Source organism: Oikopleura dioica, chromosome PAR (genome assembly GCF_907165135.1).
Source record: "Oikopleura dioica chromosome PAR, OKI2018_I68_1.0, whole genome shotgun sequence".
Classification (NCBI taxonomy): domain Eukaryota; kingdom Metazoa; phylum Chordata; class Appendicularia; order Copelata; family Oikopleuridae; genus Oikopleura; species Oikopleura dioica.
In genome coordinates this window covers 4,132,681-4,154,222 of record NC_137293.1, presented here as the reverse complement: position 1 = coordinate 4,154,222, position 21,542 = coordinate 4,132,681, and the positions used below count along the sequence as shown (strand labels likewise).

The window sequence follows — 21,542 nt, the reverse complement described above, 5'->3', positions numbered from 1 at the left end:
TCTGGAATATCCTTGGACAAGTTCTGAGTGTAAGTAATTATAATTAATTACGAGTTAATCATAAAAATTAAGAATTATGATGCTGCTTCTGCTATAAAAATTGGGAATTACGTTTTTGTTGTCTCTGGCTATGTTAAATCTGCTGATGGAACTTATCCTGTCGAGCGAGTTCATATTGAAAACGACGAGTTTTTGGGATCAGAAGTTATTGGCTCAAATGACGGTCAAAATTGGATTCCTGTTCTTTTTCAAGCAGATTTTCATTTCTGTCAGTGATGTTTCTGAACTTCCCAAAATTTTCTCATTTCTAATCTACTAGTGCTCAACGAATCGAATTCAATACTAACGTCAAAACTAATACTTCGAACTCCGAAATCGTTCGCGTGCCCGGTATCGAATTCGAGCCCCGACATTGAAAATTTATCAATTAGTATATTTTAGTTTCAATCAGAAATTATTCAGTCAGTACAGTGAAAAGCGCTATTTACAGTAAATTGACTTCAATCATCTCGCATGTCGCACGCAGGATTCGGAATTCCATCTTTTGAAAAAGTCGATGCAACCATTTCTCGCTGCTTCAGTCGCTCCTGCAGCTGCCCTGTGCCGATGACAGACAATGGAGTGAATGTATCCATGGGCATTCCAAGAGAAACATCGCCTTCGACGTCTTCTTCTAAAAGATGCTTCAGGACTTTCATCGTTTTCTGTTGCTCTGCGATCGTCATTTCGATAAGTCCTCCTGGTCGGATTTCGTTCACCCAGTTTTCTCGCAAATTCGGGTTGATAAGGGCCTTGACTGTTCTTCTTGAATGAATGCCAGTAGGAGCCGTTGGAGCTGCTTGCCCATCAAGACCATTTCGAACTTCAAGAACTAGAAAAATTTGGTTTTATTGTTTCAAGAAGAGCTCTTACCTTCTAAAGCAAAATCGCCTTCATTATCCCATCCATGGCCATATGCAGCATTTGGATAAGCCGGTTCTCCGTGAAGTTTAATATCGATGCCTCGAATTTCCAAGTCTGAGTTGACGCGCAGCTGGCCGAACCGCCAAAGAAGACCGAATACGATGACAGATAGAACAATCGTCCAGACGAAAATGCAGAGTAGGCCGACAATGTGCCATGCAAGCTGGTAGAATGGAGAGTAAAGACAAGCTCCGTCTTCCCAACCTGGAAGACCCTAGAAAAAATTGCCCTTTCTTTTCGAATCAATAATTCTTACCTTCGCAAAGTCCTTATCGCACCCTTCCCAGAAGAAAATGCCATCAAGTCCGGCATGTTCTTTGACCATAAAAAACGGCGTCATGAGGCAACCAACGACTCCCCCGCCAAAATGCGTGGCAAACGAACCGAGAGGATCGTCTATGTGAAATTTGATCATCAGATGTTCGATTCCAAGAAACGCTAGGGAAGCAAGAACGCCAATCACAGCCGCACCGTACGGGGGTACGATATTGCACCCGCCACATAAGGCGACCATGCCGCAAAGGGTGGAATCAACGAGGATGAGGAACGACCAATATTGTTTGTGTCGGGAGTGGCCGGCGAGGCGAGGTTTGATCCACTTTATCATCATTGCAGTTAGCCCTGAATTATTGATAAAAAGCCCATTGAGGAAAAACCCGAACCTGATGTAGCACCACCAAGGACAATATTCGTAGCTGAAAGTTCAATATTCTGTCCATGACCAAGCACCATTCCGAGAAAACCAGTCATCAGGATAAAAGCGCCAAGGCCAGTCAGCGGCGTTGAATGTCCTGGAATATGATACTTTCTCGTTGTGTCGAATCTTCCAAGTCTTGGCCCCATGAAGATACAACCGACAAGACCAGCAAGGCCGCCGACAGCATGAACATTGACTCCACCTGCATAATCGCGGAAGTAGACTTCTGGAGGGAGATCGAGATACTGTTGCGGGTAAAGAAGAAATCCGTTGGACCAGGTCCAGTGGACAGTTACGGGCTGGAGGAAACCGGTCAGGATGATGCCGTAGATGAAGTATGCTGACATTTTGCATCGCTCAGCCAAAGCGCCTATCAAAAAGTTGAATGAAGAAATGAGATACATATTGTTTCTAGCATTGTTATTAGATTGATTCCTTTACCTGAGGTAATTGTAGTAGCTGTCGCCGCAAAAACGAAATTATAAAAAAACTCTCCGTAAAAAGAGCCCATATGAATCACCCTCTCCGGGTATCCTTCTAGCAACTCCGTCCCAAAATCTTCTTCATCCATCAAAAAGAAGTGCTTGTGCCCAAGAAATCGATTCGCTTTCGAATATCCGGTGTAGTTCCCAAAGTCGTCCTTGACCTTCACTTTTCCATAAGCAAATGCAAATCCGAACGCCCAGTAAATCACGATTCCAATGAGAAGATCGAGGAAGTTTTTCAGGAGAATATTGGTGACGTTTTTTGATCTGACTGCTCCGGCTTCGAGAAGGGCAAAACCACACTGCATGAAGAGGACTGTGCAGCCGTTGATAATAATAAAGACCTAAAGAGGGACATTTGATTTTGCAAGGATAGTCTAAATACTCACATTATAAATATATTCTTTCCAATCTTTCTCTTCCTCTTCTTTCGCTGCCAAATATCTCTGAATCGTTTCAAAATCCAGTAAATCTTTCATGTTTCCTCCAAAAGAATCCTTCTCCATATTTATGATTTCACTAATTTTCCTTTATGAAAAATAGTGGGAGTTGCCCGTATTTATATAAGTCACCGATTTCGCGGATTCTTTATCAAAATCAGCAATCGACTTGGCAAGGCGCTCGCGCGTAAAAATTTCTCAAAAGCACCTGCCAATTGTTTTGACTGATTTGTACTCAATTTCTCAGACACGGATAAAGTAAGCCGATAAGCGTGCCAAGTAAAGTTTACCCCAGAAAGTTTTCTTTTGGAACTGTCGTTGTTTTGCTTCCCAAAATATCTGCCCGATTCTTCAGAACTCATCTGATCAATCGTTCAATTCCTCCTCCTTCCCGTCTAATATTCCTCAACGTCACCTCCCGCGCGATAATTTGACTATAAAACGCGTTGTTTCACTTCTCAACCTTGATTTTATCCATTTCGCAGGCTGGAATTCGTCCGGTTCTCCGTTCATACAGGTTTTTACAGATTTTTTCTTGCCCTAAAATTCTTATTTCAGGATGGTCATGATGGGTTCACTTCTTTTGCCAGTCTTAGCTGCCGCTTTTTATGTACCAAGGTTGAAATATATGAATATAATTGAAATTATATATAAAAAGCTATATAATATATAAATCTCAAAAAACAAGATTCGAAAATCCAAAATTCTAGCATTGACGAAGATACCCAAGTGCTGCGGCGCTCAAAACGGGTAAGTCAACAACCTATTCTTTTCATTTCATTTCTTTCAGTTTCTGTCGGGAGAGGACTTGCTTGTCCGGCACCGCCGATCCGTCCACGAGCGCGCCATCCGCCTCACTCTATTCTGCAGCTACTACTCGAGCTATCCCGGCTGCTAATGACATGTTGGAAAATGATGAACCGACACGGATAACGGACCCCTGCTTTGGATAAGATGATGATTTTTGGACAACAACTTTTCTCTTTTCAGGACTTTCCTGAGCCGGTATAGTACTCAAACTATATTTTTGGCATAAAATTGCTCTAGAACGGAAAATGGTTAAAACTTTTCTTTTTAGAATTATTCAGTGAAACTTAACCTTCAATTCGAAATTCATACAAACGCCAAAAAACCGTATTTACTTGTATAAAATTATGTTAAACGCAAGAATGTGATAAAAGTGGTCGACATTTTATCACATTCGCCTTGACGAATCAAAAACCGACGCGACCCGCTTGGTCCAATCAAAAAAAAAACGCCTGGCGAATAAAGCCAGAAAGAGCCAGAACCAATCAAAAACGACGGTCAAACAAAACGACCAATCAAAAAATGACGACAACGGATCCTGCTCAAAATACCAATCGCTGCGCGCGAGCATCCAAAAAAACACGAAACGCGAATACAACGATGTCAGAAATACGAAGGGTTGCAGCCCTGAAAATGATCATATTTTTCATGTCTCCGAGATTTTTCGGATTTTTTTCTTTCTTCTTTTCTTTTTATTTCAATAAAGATTTGCTTTTGCACCAAATTTTTTGCAATTCGGATCACTTGAAAATGTAGAGCAAGCAAATTTCCTCTGTTCCCTTTTCACCGGTGCAGCAAATCTATCGCAGCAAAGATGAAAGTGCAGCAACTTGAATTGGAACATTTTCACAACGTAAGTAAATATACGAGGCCGATAGGGCTCTTGAATGAGGTCAGCATAAACAAATACAGCGCCGCCAGTTTTACGAGGCGTTCTAGCAATCTGGCTAACAGATTCTATCGTAAAACACTTTCCGGCTAGCGAGGTGTAAATGGCAGAAATATTCCGGGTGGTGATATCAACGAGGAGAATTTCGATTCTTCTAGAAAACAATCATTGTTTTTGGATTCCCATATTTTGCTCATGGTTTATTTTGCCAAGAAAATCAAATATTTTGAAAAGTTAAAAATAAGAGTCAGTAATTACATAAGCTTTTACCTGCTGGATGTTACAGTAATGATCTAGCGCTCTCTGTAATTTCTTTAAATTCCTATAAAAAGGCCGTTTTGTGTTATAAAAAATTTAAGTATCTTCAAATTTGAATGTTTTTCGGCGAAGTTCTTTAAATAAAACTAAGGTTCAAACTTTTGAGAATCGTCAATTTTTTAAAATTGATAAAATAACGACCAAAATTTTGGTCAAATTCGAAATTTTGCGTTCGTCAGGCTTGAAAAATGTCCAGAAATTTGTAATTTTTCTCGCATTTTCTGCCGAATAGAGCCTTTTTGATAAATTTAAGGGTGGAGACCAGGGCTGGCAAATTAGGGTCCCGCCAGCCGCACTAATTTGAGTTAGAACCCTATTGTTAGAACCCTAACTCTCATTTTATAACTTTTTAGTGCGAGTAGTACGAGTTGGAAAAAGCCGCACTAAAATCGTCCTAAAAGAGGCGCGCGCTTATTGGTCCGCCAATCATGGCGGGTCATTCGTTTTTCTCATCCATTCAGCTCCATTCTTTTTTCAATCTTCCACCAATTTGTCCTCCGCGCCTCGTGGGAAGCGCGCGCCGATTGGATGATGAAAAAGAGCCTCCAAATTAGTACGGTTAGGGCGACGATTCAGTCCTAATAGACGAAAAAATATCAAGGAAAAAAAATAGGACGGGTAGGACGGGGATGCCGCACTAATTCGCACTAATTTTGAGTTAGAACCCTAACAATTTTTCGGTAGTGCGGCTGTTAGGACCCTAATTTGCCAGCCCTGGTGGAGACTCGTATGTCTACCGAAGGAATGATGATTTTACAAGAAAAAGAAAGATTTTAGACAAGTTAATTGCGCCAAAACAAACAGTTTATTTGCGCGGATCAGTTTTGCGTTTGTTCATTTTTTCAGTTCGCACTTGTTTTCTTTTTTTATCATTCTGAAACTTAAGTATCTCAGAAGAACATACAGAGCTTGTGAGAGCGTAGCAGAGGGCGCGGGGGAGTGCTTTCTGACAGATACAGAATTTCGATCTGGAACGTCGTAAATTCAACACTGACCTTATATAAGAATCCCTCTTTGCCAAAATCTCCAAATAGAAGATCAATCCAAAACGCGATTTCTTGACCGCAATTTCACAAGAAAAAAAAAACAGATCGATTTTTGCCCGTGATTTGAACTGAGAAAAACAGAGAAAAAGAATGGCGAAAGAGTCAGTGAAAAAGAAATTGGCGAGGAAATTTCACTACAACAGAATTTTTCCGATCACGAAATGGTTGCTCGATTACAAGTTTCCAGAGTTTTTTATAAGAGATGTTATTGCGGGATTTACGATTGGGTTGATGCTTATTCCACAAGGTAATCAATTAAGGACTCTTTCACCGATTTAATCAGAGATTCAAAGTAGAATTCAAAAGTTAATTAGACAATAAAAATCTATAAAAAGCCCTTTTTTACATCAATTATTGTTTTGAAAAAAAATTCTAGAGAAGAAAAGTTATCATTTTTAGCTCTTGCGTATTCTGAACTGGCTGGATTGCCGGCTTACTTTGGTTTGTACTCTTCATTCTTCGCCGTTTCTGTTTACACTTTGCTGGGAACTTCATTCCACACTGCTATCGGCACGGGTGCAAACAATTATTAATGCTCATAATTATACAAACAGAATTTTCTAGAGATCCTTCGTTAAAAAACAGGGGAAAGATCATTTTTCATTCGTAAAAAGGCCCCACTGCCATTTCCGCTGCCCTAATCGCCCAGTTTCTCAAACGACCCGATGACTGGCCTGTTCCTGGACCAGACGCTACCGACGGTGTTCCAGAGCTTGCTCACGTGCTTGCCTTCATGTCTGGCTCCATTCTCTTCGTCGTTGGTCTTCTCGATCTTGGCTCGATCGTCAATTTCATCAGTGGTCCTGTCTTGGCCGGCTTCATCAATTCCGCCGCTTTTACGATTCCCCTCAATCAGCTGCCGAAGATTTTCGGGGTAAAAGTCAAGGAAGACTTTTTCGTGATGAAGATTTACCGACTTTGCGAGCTGGTTTTTACCGGCCATACAAATTGGTACGACTTTGCGATCGGCTCCTCTTCCATCTTCGTTCTCGTTTTGTTGAAAGAACTCAAAGCAAGATATGGTGGGCATCCGAAACTGATGAGTAGCCTTTGTGGAAGAATAACGGACAAGGTCTTGTGGTTCACAGCTACGGCAAAAGCTGCGATTATTACGATTTTGATGATGGGGGTGACGGCGATCTGGACGACGCCGGAAGAAGTGGATAGATTTTTGGAGAAAGAATGCATCCCTCAATTCCCTAAAAGTAAGTTTTCTCGCTTTTTAGGGTCTTTAACTGGCTCAAAAAGCGGATATTTTATCGACTCTAAAATTCTCCAGACCCTTATTCGATTCAGATCCGAACGACACTTGCACCATGTTCACAATGACGATGATCCAAGACGTTTCCCTCCCTTTCCCTGCGGTTCCCTCTTTCGGTGGCTTTTTCTATAACTACACGGAAATCAACGGATCGACTTTCGAGTACGAAGTGACAACATCGGCAATTTTCTCCGCGATCGGAACCGGTTTCATAGTCGTCCCAATCGTCAATTATCTAGAAGTGATTTCACTCGGAAAAGCATTTGCTAAGAAAGAAAAGTAACAAAAGATATAAATAGATCAGAAATAGATGCTTTCAGGTACACAATCGACCCGACTCAAGAGTTCATCGCCCTGGGAATCAGCAACATCGGCAATTCATTCTTCCAATCATTCCCCGTTTCTGCTGGAATGTCTCGATCTTCGGTCAATTATTCTGCAAACGTCGCTACTCAGATTTCCGGCTGGTTCGGTAAACCTTCTTCTTTTTCTTTCATCAAATGTCTTAATTCAAGCGGCGATCATTGTGGTCGTAGCAACTGCATTTTTGTCCGACTTGTTTGTTTATGTCCCTTCCGCGGCTTTAGGAGCTGTTATCATCGTTTCTGCAGCGAATCTGTTCTCGTGGGCTGATATCAAGGTATTTTCTTCCTTTTTTAATGCCGCTGAGCATCGTTTTTTAGCATTTGTGGGGAACAAAAAGGACGGACATGGCTCCATTCGTCGTCACTTTCATCGTCTGCCTCCACTCAAGTTCTGTTGGAATCATTTTGGGAACGATCGTTCATCTTTGCATGGTGCTCTCGGGGCACGTGACCCCCATGCTCGGAGGAAAGGTTGAGATTGAAGAGAGCGATGAAGAAGGAAATTGTTCATAAATACTCTTAATTAAAAATCGCATTTTTTCGTATCAAAAAAATCATTTTGAACAAAAACAAGAAAACGAAAACATCATCGAATTCGAGGGAAAACTCCTTTTCCCATCTTCCGACACTCTTTTCACGACAATAAACGCCATCGCCGCAAAATTCTCGAATGGAGAGAAAACTGTCATCCTCGATTTCGCGCGAGTTCCAGCAATTGATTCAACCGCTGCTGAGTCAATTTGCGAGGCTCTAAGCTTTTCGAAAACGCTGCATCCGGATTTCAGATTCGAGTTGGAGAATATCAAGGAGAAACAGCTCAAAATGCTGGAGGTAAGCAAATATTACAACAAAGAGTTTATTGTTAATAATTCTAGCACTGCGGACTTCCATCAAATGAAAACGAAATGGTTAACAAAGCATATGAAGGTGATGGTGATGATAGCTCCCTGAGCTCAAGTGGGTCAATGAAGAAAGATGAGTCCTTTGCAGAATTCTAGAGCTTCGACCTTTCACGTCATCTGTACATAGATATATAGCCTATATAATATAGGGTTGGCAAAAAAGTACCATTTCTGATTTCTTACTCAAAAAGCAGGCCAATTTTTGGCCTCCGTTTTTTGCCCACCCTAAAAATAAGCCAATAAATTATTTATAAAAACTGCTTATCATGAATTTCTTTCTGATTTTCCTGAGAAACCCTATCCAATTTCCTAATAAGAAGAAATGGCAAAGAGTACCCTTCATTAAACCGAGCGTCAAAGGTTAAATGTGACTCTGGTTTGAAACCTAACATCAATCATTTTATCGGCGTGATAAATAAATATTTTCGCCGATTTTGCAAAATCCGAGTATTTTTATTATTATTCCCTTGGACGGCTTGCTATAAAATGTATCGTATTTGATGATAATCAGGAGCTAGGAATCAGAGCGTCAGATCTGCACGATTGAGAGAAAATGAAGCTTTTTAAGTTTTTGGCCGTTTTTGCTCTTGGTTCAGCAAACTTGGCTGAAGCAGAGGACAATTCTGTGATTGTAGGAGTCCTTCAAAGGGTGATGGAGAAAGGAGCGCACCCAGATACGGCTCAGGAGAGGGTTAGCGAAAGTAATGTTTTATTCAAAAGCGGATCTAAATAAACCCTTGATCAAGCAAGCTTTAGACGTCGTTGGAGGAGCAGATGAGTTTCTCGAGACTTTGGAAACAACTGATAACGAAATTCTCCAACACGAAATCGACGTTCGAGGAGGTCTGGATGCTGTCAAAGCTCGACTTGCAGAGCTCTTTTCTGCTCCAAGTTCTGCCATTGGCAATGGAGTCGCAGCCTTGCGGACTCTTTTTTTTGCTGGGCTAATGATGATGCTGCAAAATTAGTTATTCTTCAAAAATTGAATAAAATAAATACCGTCATAAGTTATGGTTTCTTTCTGAATTTGTTATATTTTCGAAATCGTCAATCAAGCTTTGTTTTTTAAGCTGGAAAACATTATAAAATAGAAATAATCGTACCAGGTGGATAATTCTCAATTCAGCAAAGATAAATTAGCAACTCACCGTTTTAACGAAGAGTACAAGAGATGAAATATTCTGAGAACACTTTTCTTGAGAGAAAAAATTATCAAGATTTTCTCTCTATAACGTCCTCCTTCACAATTACTCCGTCTATTCGAGCGTTGACTGATCTTCATCACATCCGCTCGATCGTCCTTATTTTTCTACATTCTTTGTCAAAAATGAAAATTAAGAATGAAGAGAAGAGGTTGGCGATTTTGTGCCTGATTTTTTACGGGGTTATCATGAAAAGTTCTAAAATTAATTAATTTAAAAACTTATTTTTAAAAAGGGAAAAAATAATTATTAGCTTTTCCAATTTGCCAGAACTTTGTGAAAGAACGCCAATAGTTATCATCATAAATTGTAACCAGGTTCCTTCGCATTTGCTCTCGACCCCAACGAGCGAAATAGCGGACGATGGATCTCCAGAAGAGCCAGTCAGAATCAGAATTGCAAATTTGCTGAGCTGAGCTGGCTGAGTGAGCTGAGCAGTCGCTCAGCTCAGCTCAGCTCAGTGATTTTGGAAAATGATCTGATCTGCTCAGCTTAGCTCAGACAATTATCACTTAGCTCAGCTCAGCTCCGCTCAATGACCTCTGAAAATGTCCAGCTCAGCTCAGAAAAATTAATCAAAATTTGCAAATCTGGTCAGAATGTTCATCACCAAAGACACGGGATGCTTCTTTCAAAATGGAACATTTGAGCGAGTCAGTTTTACAGCGGATCTCGAAAATGTCTGTTACCCTGACTGTACTGAGTCTTATTTCTACGAGTCTATCAACCAGGTCCATTTTCAAATCTTATTTGTACGAAGAAAGCTTTCTTTAGATGTTGTTTTACGATACATTTCAATTTTTCGGACACGGAATTCAAAACGGATTTATGAAATATGACAAAGAAATTGCAACCTTCTTCGATGTCCAATTTCAAACCGCGGAGAAAACAAACGTGCCTGGGAAAAAATGGTAGTTTTTTGATATTAGATCATCTAAAAGTCCTCTTTCTTTAGTTTGAATTCGAATTGGGGGCAAACTTTCCTGAACGGAAAAGTCCCACACATAAAAGAAGGAGAAGAAGGAATTCCAGAGGTGACAAACCACGTGATAAGCTACTCTTCGGATGAATTTCCCCTCGCTAATTTGACTCTTACCGTCTCAGAAAGCCAGGCCTTTCATCAATTTGAAGCGTCTCTGAAAAATTATAGCCTTGGAAGTGAAATGAAAGTGGACACGATTCTATGTCGATTGAATGAAATTATGACGACTTTTTTCGAATATTTGTTCGTTTAATGCCCGTTGGACTGTTTTTAAAGTATGTTTCAGAGGACCTGGACGTTCAGACATCGGCGTTATTTACTGCCCATCACGAAGTGCTCTTTGCGGAAGCTCAATCGTCTTCAAGTTTCGCGAAGAATGCTTGAAATTCGTTGATGAAAACTTTGGCACTTTCTCTTGATACTACTAAATAAACTTATTTCTGAAAAGAAACGTTACATTGTAACGGTTACAACAATGCATATGATCTCTTTCCTAAAAAAGAAAAAAGACGTCATGATCAAAACGGTTTATATTTTAAAATTGTCTTTGTATTTGTAAACTAATTGTCTGACGATTTACTATTCAAAAAGAGTTGTTGGCTATTTTTGATTATCTCAAAATAGAAATAAAAGCATGATCATATCTAAAATAATTTCTTTTCAGCGCCAGAAATAAAAATTTATGTTCTATCTCGCTCCTAAAATAGAGAAAAGATCATAAAAATCGGCAAAATTCGTATTATTTTTTTAGTTATTTAAAATAAAATGCGAAAAGAAGAGAAGATTCTGATTTTTTGGTGTTTGACTTTTTACGCCGTTGTTATCAAAAGTTCTCAAATAAAAGTAGCTTCGGAATTCCGAGCTTTTCTTTCAAAATTTTGAACTTTTTTTCACAGAGCGCCCATCGTCGTCATCATCAATTACCCCCGCAATCAGCAAAGAAACGAGACCAACAACGACCACTTTTCAGAAAAACCCGTTCAGATGTTCCAAACCAAAGACACGGGATGCTTTTTTCAAAATGGAACATTTGAGCGAGTCAATTTTACGGCGAATATCGAGAATGTCTGCTACCCTGACTGTACTGAGAAATATTTCTACGAGTCCATCAACAAGGTCAGCATTAATGATTCGGATAGTTTTAAGAGTAAGATGCCCAGATGTTATTTTACGATACCTTCTACTTTTTGGGATACGGCGTTCAATATGGATTCGAAAAATATGATCCCGAAATAGCGAGCTTTTTCGAAGCCAAATTTTCAAGTGCAGAGATAACAACTGTACCAGGAAAAGAATGGTAAGCTCTTTATTTAACAATGATCTTTTGCTAAATTTTAAGCTTGAATTCGAACTGGGGCCAGACATATCAAAATGGAGAAGTCCCGCTCGTCAACCAAGGAATTGTGGGAGTTCCAGCTGAGACGAAATCAGTTATTACCTATGATTCGGATCAATACCCCCTCGCGAATCTGACATTCATGATCTCAGACAGAGTTGCAAATTTGCTGAGCTGAGTGAGCTGAGCTGCTCAGCTCAGCTAAGCTCAGTGATTTTGGAAAATGATCTGATCTGCTCACCTCAGACAATTTTCACTCAGTTCAGCTCAGTTCAGCTCAATAATTTTCGAACATGATCTGTTCTGCTCAGCTCTGCTCAGACAATTATCACTTAGCTCAGCTCAGAAAATTATCACTTAGCTCAGCTCGGCTCAATGATTTGAATACAATTTTACTACCAAAAAAACAGTAAAAAACAGCTCAGCTCAGCTCAGCACAGAGAAATCTTTACTCAGGTCAGCTCAGCTCAGCTCAAAAAAATTAATCAAAATTTGCAACTCTGATCTCAGAAACCAAAGTATTTCATCAATTCGAAGATTCGCTGAACAATTACATCCTTGGAAGTGATCTGAAAACGGATACGATTCTTTGCAGATTGAATCAAGTTTTGTCGATATTTTTTGAGTTTTTGTTCGTTTTATCTCTTTTTTTCTCTGTAATTTATTTCTCCTAGAGGGCCGATGCATACGAACATTGGAGTTGTCAACTGTCCTTCAACAGCTGCTCTTTGTGGAAATTCTATTGTCTTGGAATTCCGCGACGAATGCGCAAAGTTTGTCGAAGAAAGAGTTGGCACTTTCTTTTAATCTGTAAATTATCCTCAATAAAACAAGATGGCAGTCTTATTTCTGGAAAGAAACGGTTCTTGGCGACCACAAGCAATCAGCTCAGAGACGGCACAAGGGTCGCCATGCATCAACCGCAGCTGAATACCTCGAGCTGTTCGGCTCTCAGGACCACTTCGCAGACCAGCTTCTTCTTCTTCTTTTAACAAATCGAAATTCCATCTGACCAAATCAAACTGCTAACGGACACGTTGATCTCAGCATTTTTTTTCTTACTTCGGCATTGAAACCTAAATTCCTTCTCTCTATCGTTCTATTGATCTGGCCTTTATTTTTTTTTCTTTTGAAATTTGCCTTGTATGAAGTCGAGGCGGCAAAAATTGAAGTGTTTTTATGTTAATAAGCGTAATCAAAAACGCTTAAAAACTTGAAATAAAAATTTAGCATTTATAGATTTATGGCTTTCGCAAAGCTCCGACTATCTCGAAAAAATTTGCGTCACGAAAAAGTCGAGTTTCGATTCTAAATTTAGAAACGCTCCATTTTCGGAGGACCAAAGAAGTTTGCTCTTCAAGAAGAATAGCCCGAATCTTGCCCAAGCTAGAAAATTGTGCTCTCATGTTGCATAAGAGAGGAGATAAGGAGAGGAATTGCTAACCAATGAACGGGATAATCCTTCCTGCCGATTTCCCGCGGAACAGATTCAAGAATTTGCAACAGCCTTGGAGTCAGATTAATCGGAGCTTACAGATTCTCGAAATTTTGAGTCAGACACTTTGCTCAATGACGATTTATTCATCAAGAAGTATTCGTGTTTAAACGGCCTGGTATGATGATGATAGAACAGGGCATGCTCAGGGTTAGATACTGGCTAATCTTGGCCTACATTCTTCCTAGATAAGGAGCTCAAAGTACCAGGCAACGTGGTAGCCTTAAATTTCGTAAAATGTGAAATCTCCAAATCGCAAGCGAGAGAAAAACAAGCATGTTTACGCTCATTTCCGTGTTTCCCAATGATTTCGCTATTTGAAACACGTTTTGACACTTGTGATTGTTCTTTTTTTAGACTCAAGATTTTTCGGTCTAAAATTTATTTTCATGATTTTTAGCCAGAAAAAATAATAAACAAAGTAAAACTTTCGCCAAGAAAACCCCAGATAAAAGCTTCAAAAAAGAAAAAAAATCGTCTATTTTCGCGACTTCTCCGAGGGCGCGCGCGAGCGCTCGCGCATGAACGATTCGCGGTGCCGCGGAATTTTACAGATACACTTTGAAATTAAAAGTATCTCTTTTGGTTGATCGTTTTCGAAATAAATCTAAGAGAAAAGAATCCGGAAAGAATTTTAAGAAGACGATGAAAATAAGCCTTTTCCTGTCATATTTTGCCGAAAATGCGGTTTTTGGGCAAGATTGGATGGCTTCAATAAGAAGTGGCCCAACAAGCCAGGTAAATTTTTGGCTGTTATAAAAGTCTAGTCAGAAAAACGAGGTATTTTATTCAAAAAATAATTTTATAATAATCAAAATAAACAAAATGAAAAATTTTTATCAAAAATTTCGAGCCAAAAATATGAATTTATCTAGACGTTTGTACTAAGGCGGTAAATGAATTTTGAAATCGATGAATAGTCAAATTCAAGGCTAAAAGACGCTCGAAAAAATGCAAATAATTGGGGAAGATTTAAATTTGAATAATTAAGGAATTCCAATCGGCGAGTCCCAGATGCGGTCGACCCCGAGTTCACCACCAATGGAACCTTTTCTTCGAGCTGCCAAGCAGGTAATTCCCATTCACTTCCGAATCAGGCATGCGGCATGCCCTTCACCTTTCATATTTTCAAAGTTTCTTACAAGAAGACAATCAAAACATAAAGAAATAAATTTTTAAAAAGTATTTTTGGCTCAAGAACTTATTCAACGAATTTGAATGTGGAGATTCAATCAATTGTGAGTTCTCAGGGTGAGTTTTTCTTGATGGCGATCGCGAATTTCTGCGTCCCGGGAACTGGTCGGATGTAGGAAAGATGTGCATCGGTCGCACAGCGGATCTCGATGACGAGTCCCTCGACCTCGGCGGACATGAGAGCCTGTCCACGTCGAAAGACAGTGTTTTCGACAGTTGAGCGGTGGGTCCAGACGAGATCGTTTAATCCGAAGATTTTCCGGGAGACATTCCGTGATTGGGAAGAATTCTCTCCACCGGAAAAGTGTTCATCAACTTCTCCGTTAGAAGTAGTTATTCCTTCCTGCACCGAATCGTGATCGTCTTCAATGATGTTGGACACGTTGTGGATCGAATCAATATCGATCGCATCAACATTGTTGTCCAACAAGCTTTGAAGTATCTCAAAAGGAGCATTAAGAAACGCAGATGTACAGTTCAAGCATCTCGACTCATGCCTTGAGGTGGACGAAAAATTGCAATAGTAGCAAAGCATTATTTTTCAATTAACTAACTTGAACAAAGCCTGCTTCTTTTCTTATATACTAGAATTATTTGCCTAGGAAAATGAAAAGACAGAATGAAAAAGGAAGTGAAAAAGAAATTATTTACAAAAAGTAAATACATTGACCTTGATCAAATGAAGAAAACATGCACAATTGACAATGGATGTATTCCCTTTGTTTTTAAACAGTTCGTTTTAAGAACAAAAGAACAATTTTGATGAAAACAAAACAATTACAAAAGTATGGCCAATTATACGGTTATGATACTAAAGGCTGAACTATTGTATCTGATCTTTTTTACATCCATTACTAATGGACCATTAGATAGTTTGTTACGAAGTTGCGCATAATTTGACATTCGCAATCATAAATCAGGCGGACATGACGAGTCGACTTTCAATTCCTAGTTTACAAATTTGAAGTTTTATCAATCTTGAATTTCAAATGTTGCAATTTTTATCTTTCAAGTCGCAATTTATCTGACAGGCGGAAAACACAGAAAAAGGTGGATATTGACATTTCGGAATTTTCGCTGAATTTTTAGCGGCTGGAATTTACGGAAGGAAACGTGGCTAATTTTAAAAATATTGAAAAAACGGAAATTCTAGCGCTCAAGTCAAGCTCAAACGAATTAATGAAACCTGAAATTAACCACGCTTGAGCTCTTGAACTAAAACCACCTAAAAGCCTTCTTATTAAATTCTTGAAAAAATGACCTTGGAATTTTCTTCTTTGAAGTGGATAAAATAAAATTTAGAAGATAAAAAGGCCTTAGAATTTTTCATATTTTAGAAAACGACGATCGTTCTCACCAATTACAAATGAAGAATCCTCAGCAGAAACAAGCGGTCAGCGATCTTACGGGTCACTTGATCGAAAATGGTTCAACAAGGCCAAGAAAGCGGAAGAATCACTTACAAGTAAGGACTCGCAGCGGTTGGTTGGCGGTCATGAAGCCGTGCCTGGATCGTGGCCCTGGCAGGTTAAGGTTATCAAAGCTTATTTTTATTGAAGAATGATAAAAATAAGAAAGAGTTTTTCTCGGAAAATTATGACAAAAAATAAATTGAAAAAAATATAATAATTAATTATTTTAATAATAATTGTAAGAAAAAATAAGCCCTAACTTAACCCTTAACTTAACCCTAAGCCGTTAAAAGGGTCCCTTAAATTGGTAACCTCTTTAAAGGTCTTCATAAAATTGAGTGGCAAAACTCAGTCCTATGATTGTGGCGGTTCAATAATAGGAACGGGCTTTCTTTTTTAACAATAATTTTCTAGGAATATTTAATTTTTCCGCGAAATATTTTTGTTAATAATTTTGAACTTTGCCATCGTTAATCCATCAGCCCGCGTGAAGACTCAAAGTGGATCATCACAGCCGCTCATTGTGTTCCTTATCGGTAAATCCCACTTATTGCCGACTTGAACGGAGCTCTAACTCGTCTATTCTAGAGTCATTCCGTCACGTTCCTACGTCCTCCCTGGAGTTCATGAAGTTAGAACATCAACTGGAAGCAGGCGCTACAGAGTCAAGCGTGTTATCAGTAAGTAAAAAAGCGATAAAGATTGAACTTTATTTCTTTGAACGATTTTGTTTCTGGGTTATTACCAAATGATTGTGACATGTGCCTCGCTAAAAGGTCTATAAGCTGGCCCGATTATCCGATTATTTTGAGTGAGCTCACTACTTGGGAGCAAAACAGCAATTTTCCGCGCTGTCAAATTTTTTCTCAATCTCAAGGATAATCCGCCGGATTTCGCCTTTTTAGAGAAGAAGCCAGAAGGGGGTGATTTTCATTCTGACGAAAGTGTTTTTCTAAGCTGATTTTGCGCCCAAGAGCCAACACTTGGGACAGAATCAACTTGGCGGAATTTTTATTCGAGGGCTCAAGAGCTCAAGGTTAATTTCGGAAAGAAAAAAAGAAAAAAAAAACGAATTGGACTCATGAGCATCCAAAAAGGACCAAAATAATGGGATGGTGTCTGGAACCGACAAAAAAATTTCGACAAATCTTGCGTGGGCGGCTACTCGGCTACTGATTGGCCGGGCTACCGAATCAAGGTTTCTGATTGGTTGAAAATTTCCACGCAAATTTTGTCGAAATTTTTTTTGTCTGTTCCAGACATCTCCCTAAAATAATTGATCTTTTTTTAGCCAAGAAGACTAAATATATCAGATCGAGAAGCCGCATGCGGCTTTGAGCCGACATATATATTTAAGCCGCGCAAAGCGCGGCTTTTTTATAACATGCTCGAAGCCGCAAGCGGCTTCTCGATCTGAGATTTCGAGTTTTCTTAATTTTGAATATTGACATTTCTTGATCTCAAATTAACATAATGTAATGATTTGACTGTGTTCCAAGTTCTTTTGTCAAACTTATCTAATACATTCAATGTTTGCGCCTGAGCGTGTCTTCTAGCCATATAAGCTCGTTTTACATGACATTTATCAACTCTCATTCACGATGTAATTCTAGCGCACGAAGATTACGGCGTGCCAATCATGGACAACAACGACATCGCTTTAATTGAGCTGAGTGAGCCGCTGAGGTTTTCTGATAGAATACAACCAATCTGCCTGCCAGATGCACAAGCTTGTCTACCAGAGGGGACGAAATGCGCCGCCACCGGCTGGGGAGTTACTGATAAAACAGGAATCTCGCCCCCACCAAACGCGCTTAATGAGGTTGGACTCAAGGAATGGATACAGATAACATTTTTAACTTCATTTTCAAAAGTTGGCTCAAAAAAATTTTTGAAAAAGAGTCTCATTTTATTTAATTTTGGTGTTTTCGGAAGTCTCGTTTTTTCGTTAAAATTTTGATCTTGAGCTTATCCGACTAAAAAAGGATTTGACGTTGAGAAAATTTGCTTTTTTAGCACTCAAAATTAAGAACGTGTATGAAGCACTTTAATTTTCAGTCTTATCAGAAATTTTTACAGCACCAAATTTTGGTTCAAAAGTTTTTTGGTTGCACAAGTTTGAATGTCAGAAATTGTCTGTATCCATGTTTTTTGCTCATCGAGAACAACACGTGCTGGAACATGCACTCGGATTACCACGATCAGCTCTCTGCGCAAATGGTTTGTGCGGGCTACAAGGAAGGAGGCCGCGATGCTTGTTTGGGCGATTCTGGGGGGCCTTTGGCTTGCCAAGTTGAGGAGAATGGGCCTTGGATGCTGTATGGAATCACTTCTTGGGGAATCGGGTGTGGCGATCCACTTCATCCGGGTGTTTATGCTCGAGTTACAGGATCGGCTTGCTTTTGATGATCTTTTGATCTTGTCGGCCTTGTACTTGGCAGCTGGCGTCGATTTTCACAGGAAAACTTACAGTGAAAATAAGCCGCGAAAAGCTCTCATTGATTGGATAACAAAAGTTTCTAGAGTCGAAGCTTCCATTTTCGGCTCTGATTGGGGCCTTACTTGTTCCCAATCCAGCAATAATCAGGAAAAACCAATTGAACCTTCGCCCACGAAAATTTCTCAAACCCAGCTGGCAAAGACTTCAACGACAATGTCGGCGCCTGTTGCTGCTAAACCGACAGAATTCATCACCTCCTTGAATGTCCAGAAACAGGTTGAACTTGATCTTCAGGATTTTGAATCTTGCGGCGGAAGAAGCGACAAACTCTTGGGTAAGGAAAAAGCTTACGATGAAGCAAACACTAGAAACTGTGGGGGGCAGGCCCGATGGCTTAGTTGGTTAAAGCGCCTGACTAGTAATCAGGAGATCCCGAGTTCAAATCTCGGTCGGGCCTTTTTTCATCGAGAAAATTCGACTTTATTTCATTAATTTGAAATTTTGAAGGTCAACTCTCAATCGCGAAAATTGGCGCTGAATATCCAAACGGAGTCACTTGTCGATGGAACATCGAGCCCGCTTCTGAAAATCAATTCGTCGAAATCACCTTCAAACGAGCCAGCATGGGAAACTGCAAGGATAAAGGATTCGGCAATGGCGTGTCCCTCCCGAGGTTGGGAAAGAGTTTTGGCAAGTTTTGAAAATGAATATTGTTTCTAGCGACTACGTGGTTGTGCTTGATGAAAATGAACGTGTCATAAGGGCAAACATTTGCAAAGCCTCCGGAAAAGCCCCTGTCAAGGTTTGTTTCCGGTCCATTCTTTTAGTTGATCCTTTTCGAGGTTTTCTAGAGGTCGATTCAGTCTGTTTTCATATCAGCAGTTTCCAAAATTTTAAAAGTAATCATTTTAGGTTTATGCGAGAAAATCAGCTTCTGTCATCATGCACTCTTCGAAATCATCGTCAAACTCAAAACAAGGCTTCAAACTGCGCTTCGAATCGATCCCCTACATTCCAAGCCGCTGTGGGGACAAAAAATTTGTGGAACTTCTTCCCGATCAAGTTCATCACATCACGTTTGACTCCCCTAATTTGTCCGAGACTCGAGTTTCCAATCTTATTTCAGATCAATGAACTGGCCAGCAAAGTACAATTCTAACGCTGCGTGTGATTGGGTCATCGAAGCTCCGCTGGGTCATGTGGTTCTCGCCGAAGTTGTTGATTTCTGGATTGGAGGAAGTAGCATGAACGAGTGCACAAAATCTCACCTTATCATCAACGGTAAAAAATCGGTTGAAAAGTGCATCCTCATAATCTTTGAAGATTCGGATGAAAAAGAACTCGCAAAAATCTGCGGAAGAATCGCTGAGAATGCCCTTCAATATCACAGCTACACATCTTCGAATCAAAGAATGAGTATCGACTTCAAATCTGGCACTGTCGCTGTCAAACGGGGCTTCAGAATTCGCCTCAGAGCCGTCCCTAGTGGTTCAGTCAAGGAGGTTGGTTTCTTTCAGTTTGTTTTTTGAACTTTTTGATTGCGAGAAAGCTGTTTTGGGTTATCAATAAGGGGGATATTGAATGTCTAAGTATTACGTCACGGACATGTTCGGCACTTTCAGGGGGGTAATTAAGGGAACCCAGCCGCTCCGGACGAGAGAAAAGTACTCGTAGCTTTGACCGAGATAGTGTTTTCTCGAGCAGCTTTTGATTTTCTCAGGGCTTTTAGCAAAAAGAAACTTTCTTGTTTTCTCATAATACCTAATAACTTATTAGAAATAAGGGATCGTTATGAAATCATGGAGGAGATTTATAATTAATGGTTTTTTAGACAAGAAGCTTGACAAATGAAAACATCAGTACAGAAATACTCGTCGCTAGAATGGAGAAACTACTGGGAATTCTCAAGGGTCGCCTTCAAAGTCAGCAACTTTAGAATTATTCATACGAAGAACTGTTTATACTTGTACATAGCTGAACACTTGCCCGATCAAAAAGATGATTTTTGACTGACAATAAAATGATCTCAAAATTATAAATCTATTTATCTTATTTCAATAATAATAAATCTAACACGACTTATATATAAGAAAAACTTCCTTGTTATATTTAAACAGACGTTCAAAACGTTTTATTATAAAGGGATCCATTCAGTTTTGCTTTTGAATATCCATTGACTGGGGTGTTCAGCAAGAAGAATATAATCAATGAAGTCCTGATTATCATCATAAAGTCCAACATCATTGGCAGAATGCACAATTATAAATGCACCTTCATTCATTGAAATCTTCCATTTGTAGTCATCAAAAAAATAGTCATCCTCATGAGGTTCTTGTTTCATTCCGACCAAATCACTATCTAATCTTGTCGCAAATAAACGCTCGCCAAAGCTATCCGAGGCCAGATGAAAGATCCCCTTTTCGATCTCAATCATGACGAAGTCCTGTATTTCTTGTTCACTATCGACATCGCCAACTTTTCCCGAGTTTACGAAAAATAACAGGCTATAATTTCCTGAAATGATAAACCCATACTTTCAGGTACAAAACTGAGTCAATCACATTAACGATCATCATAAATCGCTTAAAATTTTTTCACGTGTACAAATTGAAAAATCAAAACTTACATTATTACAAGTTCCACTGTCATCTCTACAAATTGTGCCAACTTTTTGGCGTGGATAAAAAATTGGTTCAGTTGTTATGTCAGTTTTTGTTGTCGCAGGTGCGCTTATTGTTGTTAATAATGATTTCGTCGTTGGTGCTGTTGTTGTTGTTGAAGTTTCTTTTCCTGTTGACGTGGTCATTTCTCCTGATGGTTGTTTTGTCGTTGTTGTTGTCAGCGAAGTAGACGTAAGTGTTGTTACTCCTGATTTGGTTGTGATTTGACCATTAGTCATTGAAGTTTGTGTTGAGGATGGTAGCACAGATGTTAAAGATGTGAAGGAAGTTTGTGACGAGGAAGGTGACGTGGTAGAAGACGAAGTAGTTTTGGAATTATTTGTTACCACAGGCACCGTCACAGAAACGACAAGGCAGCAAACGATCACTTCTAGGTTTACTAGAAATATTGAAGAACTTAATCTCACCGAATCCAGAAAGAGACAGTCCAATAACTCTCTTTTTGTTCCATTTCACAGGAACAAAATTTTGCTCAACTTCGGAACTCATTTTTCTGGAGAGTGAGATATTTTCACCAATACCGTTTGTATTATACTTAACAATCGCACTGATAGTGTCAGATACCACCCTTTCTGTGCGACAGGTTTGAGAATGCTTAAGACAGCAGGAATAAAATCAACATCGATA

The 21,542-nt window shown here is 39.5% G+C and overlaps 5 protein-coding genes and 1 non-coding gene across 6 annotated transcripts; 4 read left to right on the top strand and 2 right to left on the bottom strand.

Annotated features, from left to right (window-relative positions):
- Positions 1-422: 422 nt before the first annotated feature.
- LOC145704324 (putative ammonium transporter 1) lies at positions 423-2,713 on the bottom strand. The gene is made up of 6 exons (XM_081781772.1): positions 2,535-2,713; positions 2,102-2,489; positions 1,626-2,030; positions 1,220-1,584; positions 913-1,177; positions 423-871 (listed from the first exon to the last, which is right to left on the bottom strand). The coding sequence occupies exons 1-6, from the start codon at positions 2,649-2,651 to the stop codon at positions 501-503; spliced, it is 1,911 nt and encodes a 636-aa protein (XP_081637898.1). The 5' UTR covers positions 2,652-2,713; the 3' UTR covers positions 423-500.
- A 2,673-nt stretch (positions 2,714-5,386) lies between these two features.
- On the top strand, positions 5,387-7,798 carry LOC145702288 (sodium-independent sulfate anion transporter-like). The gene is made up of 7 exons (XM_081779507.1): positions 5,387-5,892; positions 6,045-6,155; positions 6,260-6,850; positions 6,942-7,185; positions 7,227-7,378; positions 7,422-7,546; positions 7,590-7,798. Exons 1-7 carry the CDS (start codon positions 5,736-5,738, stop codon positions 7,782-7,784), a joined length of 1,575 nt encoding a protein of 524 aa, XP_081635633.1. The 5' UTR covers positions 5,387-5,735; the 3' UTR covers positions 7,785-7,798.
- A 5,973-nt stretch (positions 7,799-13,771) lies between these two features.
- LOC145701328 (tryptase-2-like) lies at positions 13,772-18,200 on the top strand. Its single transcript, XM_081778548.1, has 8 exons — positions 13,772-13,926; positions 14,180-14,259; positions 15,720-15,909; positions 16,117-16,180; positions 16,288-16,330; positions 16,383-16,474; positions 17,408-17,667; positions 17,874-18,200. Exons 1-8 carry the CDS (start codon positions 13,834-13,836, stop codon positions 18,198-18,200), a joined length of 1,149 nt encoding a protein of 382 aa, XP_081634674.1. The 5' UTR covers positions 13,772-13,833.
- Positions 18,201-18,290: 90 nt separating this feature from the next.
- On the top strand, positions 18,291-20,218 carry LOC145704196 (tolloid-like protein 1). The gene is made up of 7 exons (XM_081781636.1): positions 18,291-18,568; positions 18,742-18,907; positions 18,955-19,036; positions 19,147-19,310; positions 19,361-19,515; positions 19,558-19,736; positions 20,066-20,218. The coding sequence occupies exons 1-7, from the start codon at positions 18,448-18,450 to the stop codon at positions 20,168-20,170; spliced, it is 972 nt and encodes a 323-aa protein (XP_081637762.1). The 5' UTR covers positions 18,291-18,447; the 3' UTR covers positions 20,171-20,218.
- Positions 18,618-18,691, top strand: TRNAT-AGU (transfer RNA threonine (anticodon AGU)). Its single transcript has one exon. It is a non-coding gene; the product is annotated as a tRNA-Thr (tRNA).
- Positions 20,219-20,348: 130 nt separating the features above from the next.
- On the bottom strand, positions 20,349-21,401 carry LOC145704503 (uncharacterized). Its single transcript, XM_081781956.1, has 3 exons — positions 21,323-21,401; positions 20,861-21,282; positions 20,349-20,816 (listed from the first exon to the last, which is right to left on the bottom strand). Exons 2-3 carry the CDS (start codon positions 21,131-21,133, stop codon positions 20,739-20,741), a joined length of 351 nt encoding a protein of 116 aa, XP_081638082.1. The 5' UTR covers positions 21,134-21,282; positions 21,323-21,401; the 3' UTR covers positions 20,349-20,738.
- Between the last annotated feature and the right edge of the window lie 141 nt (positions 21,402-21,542).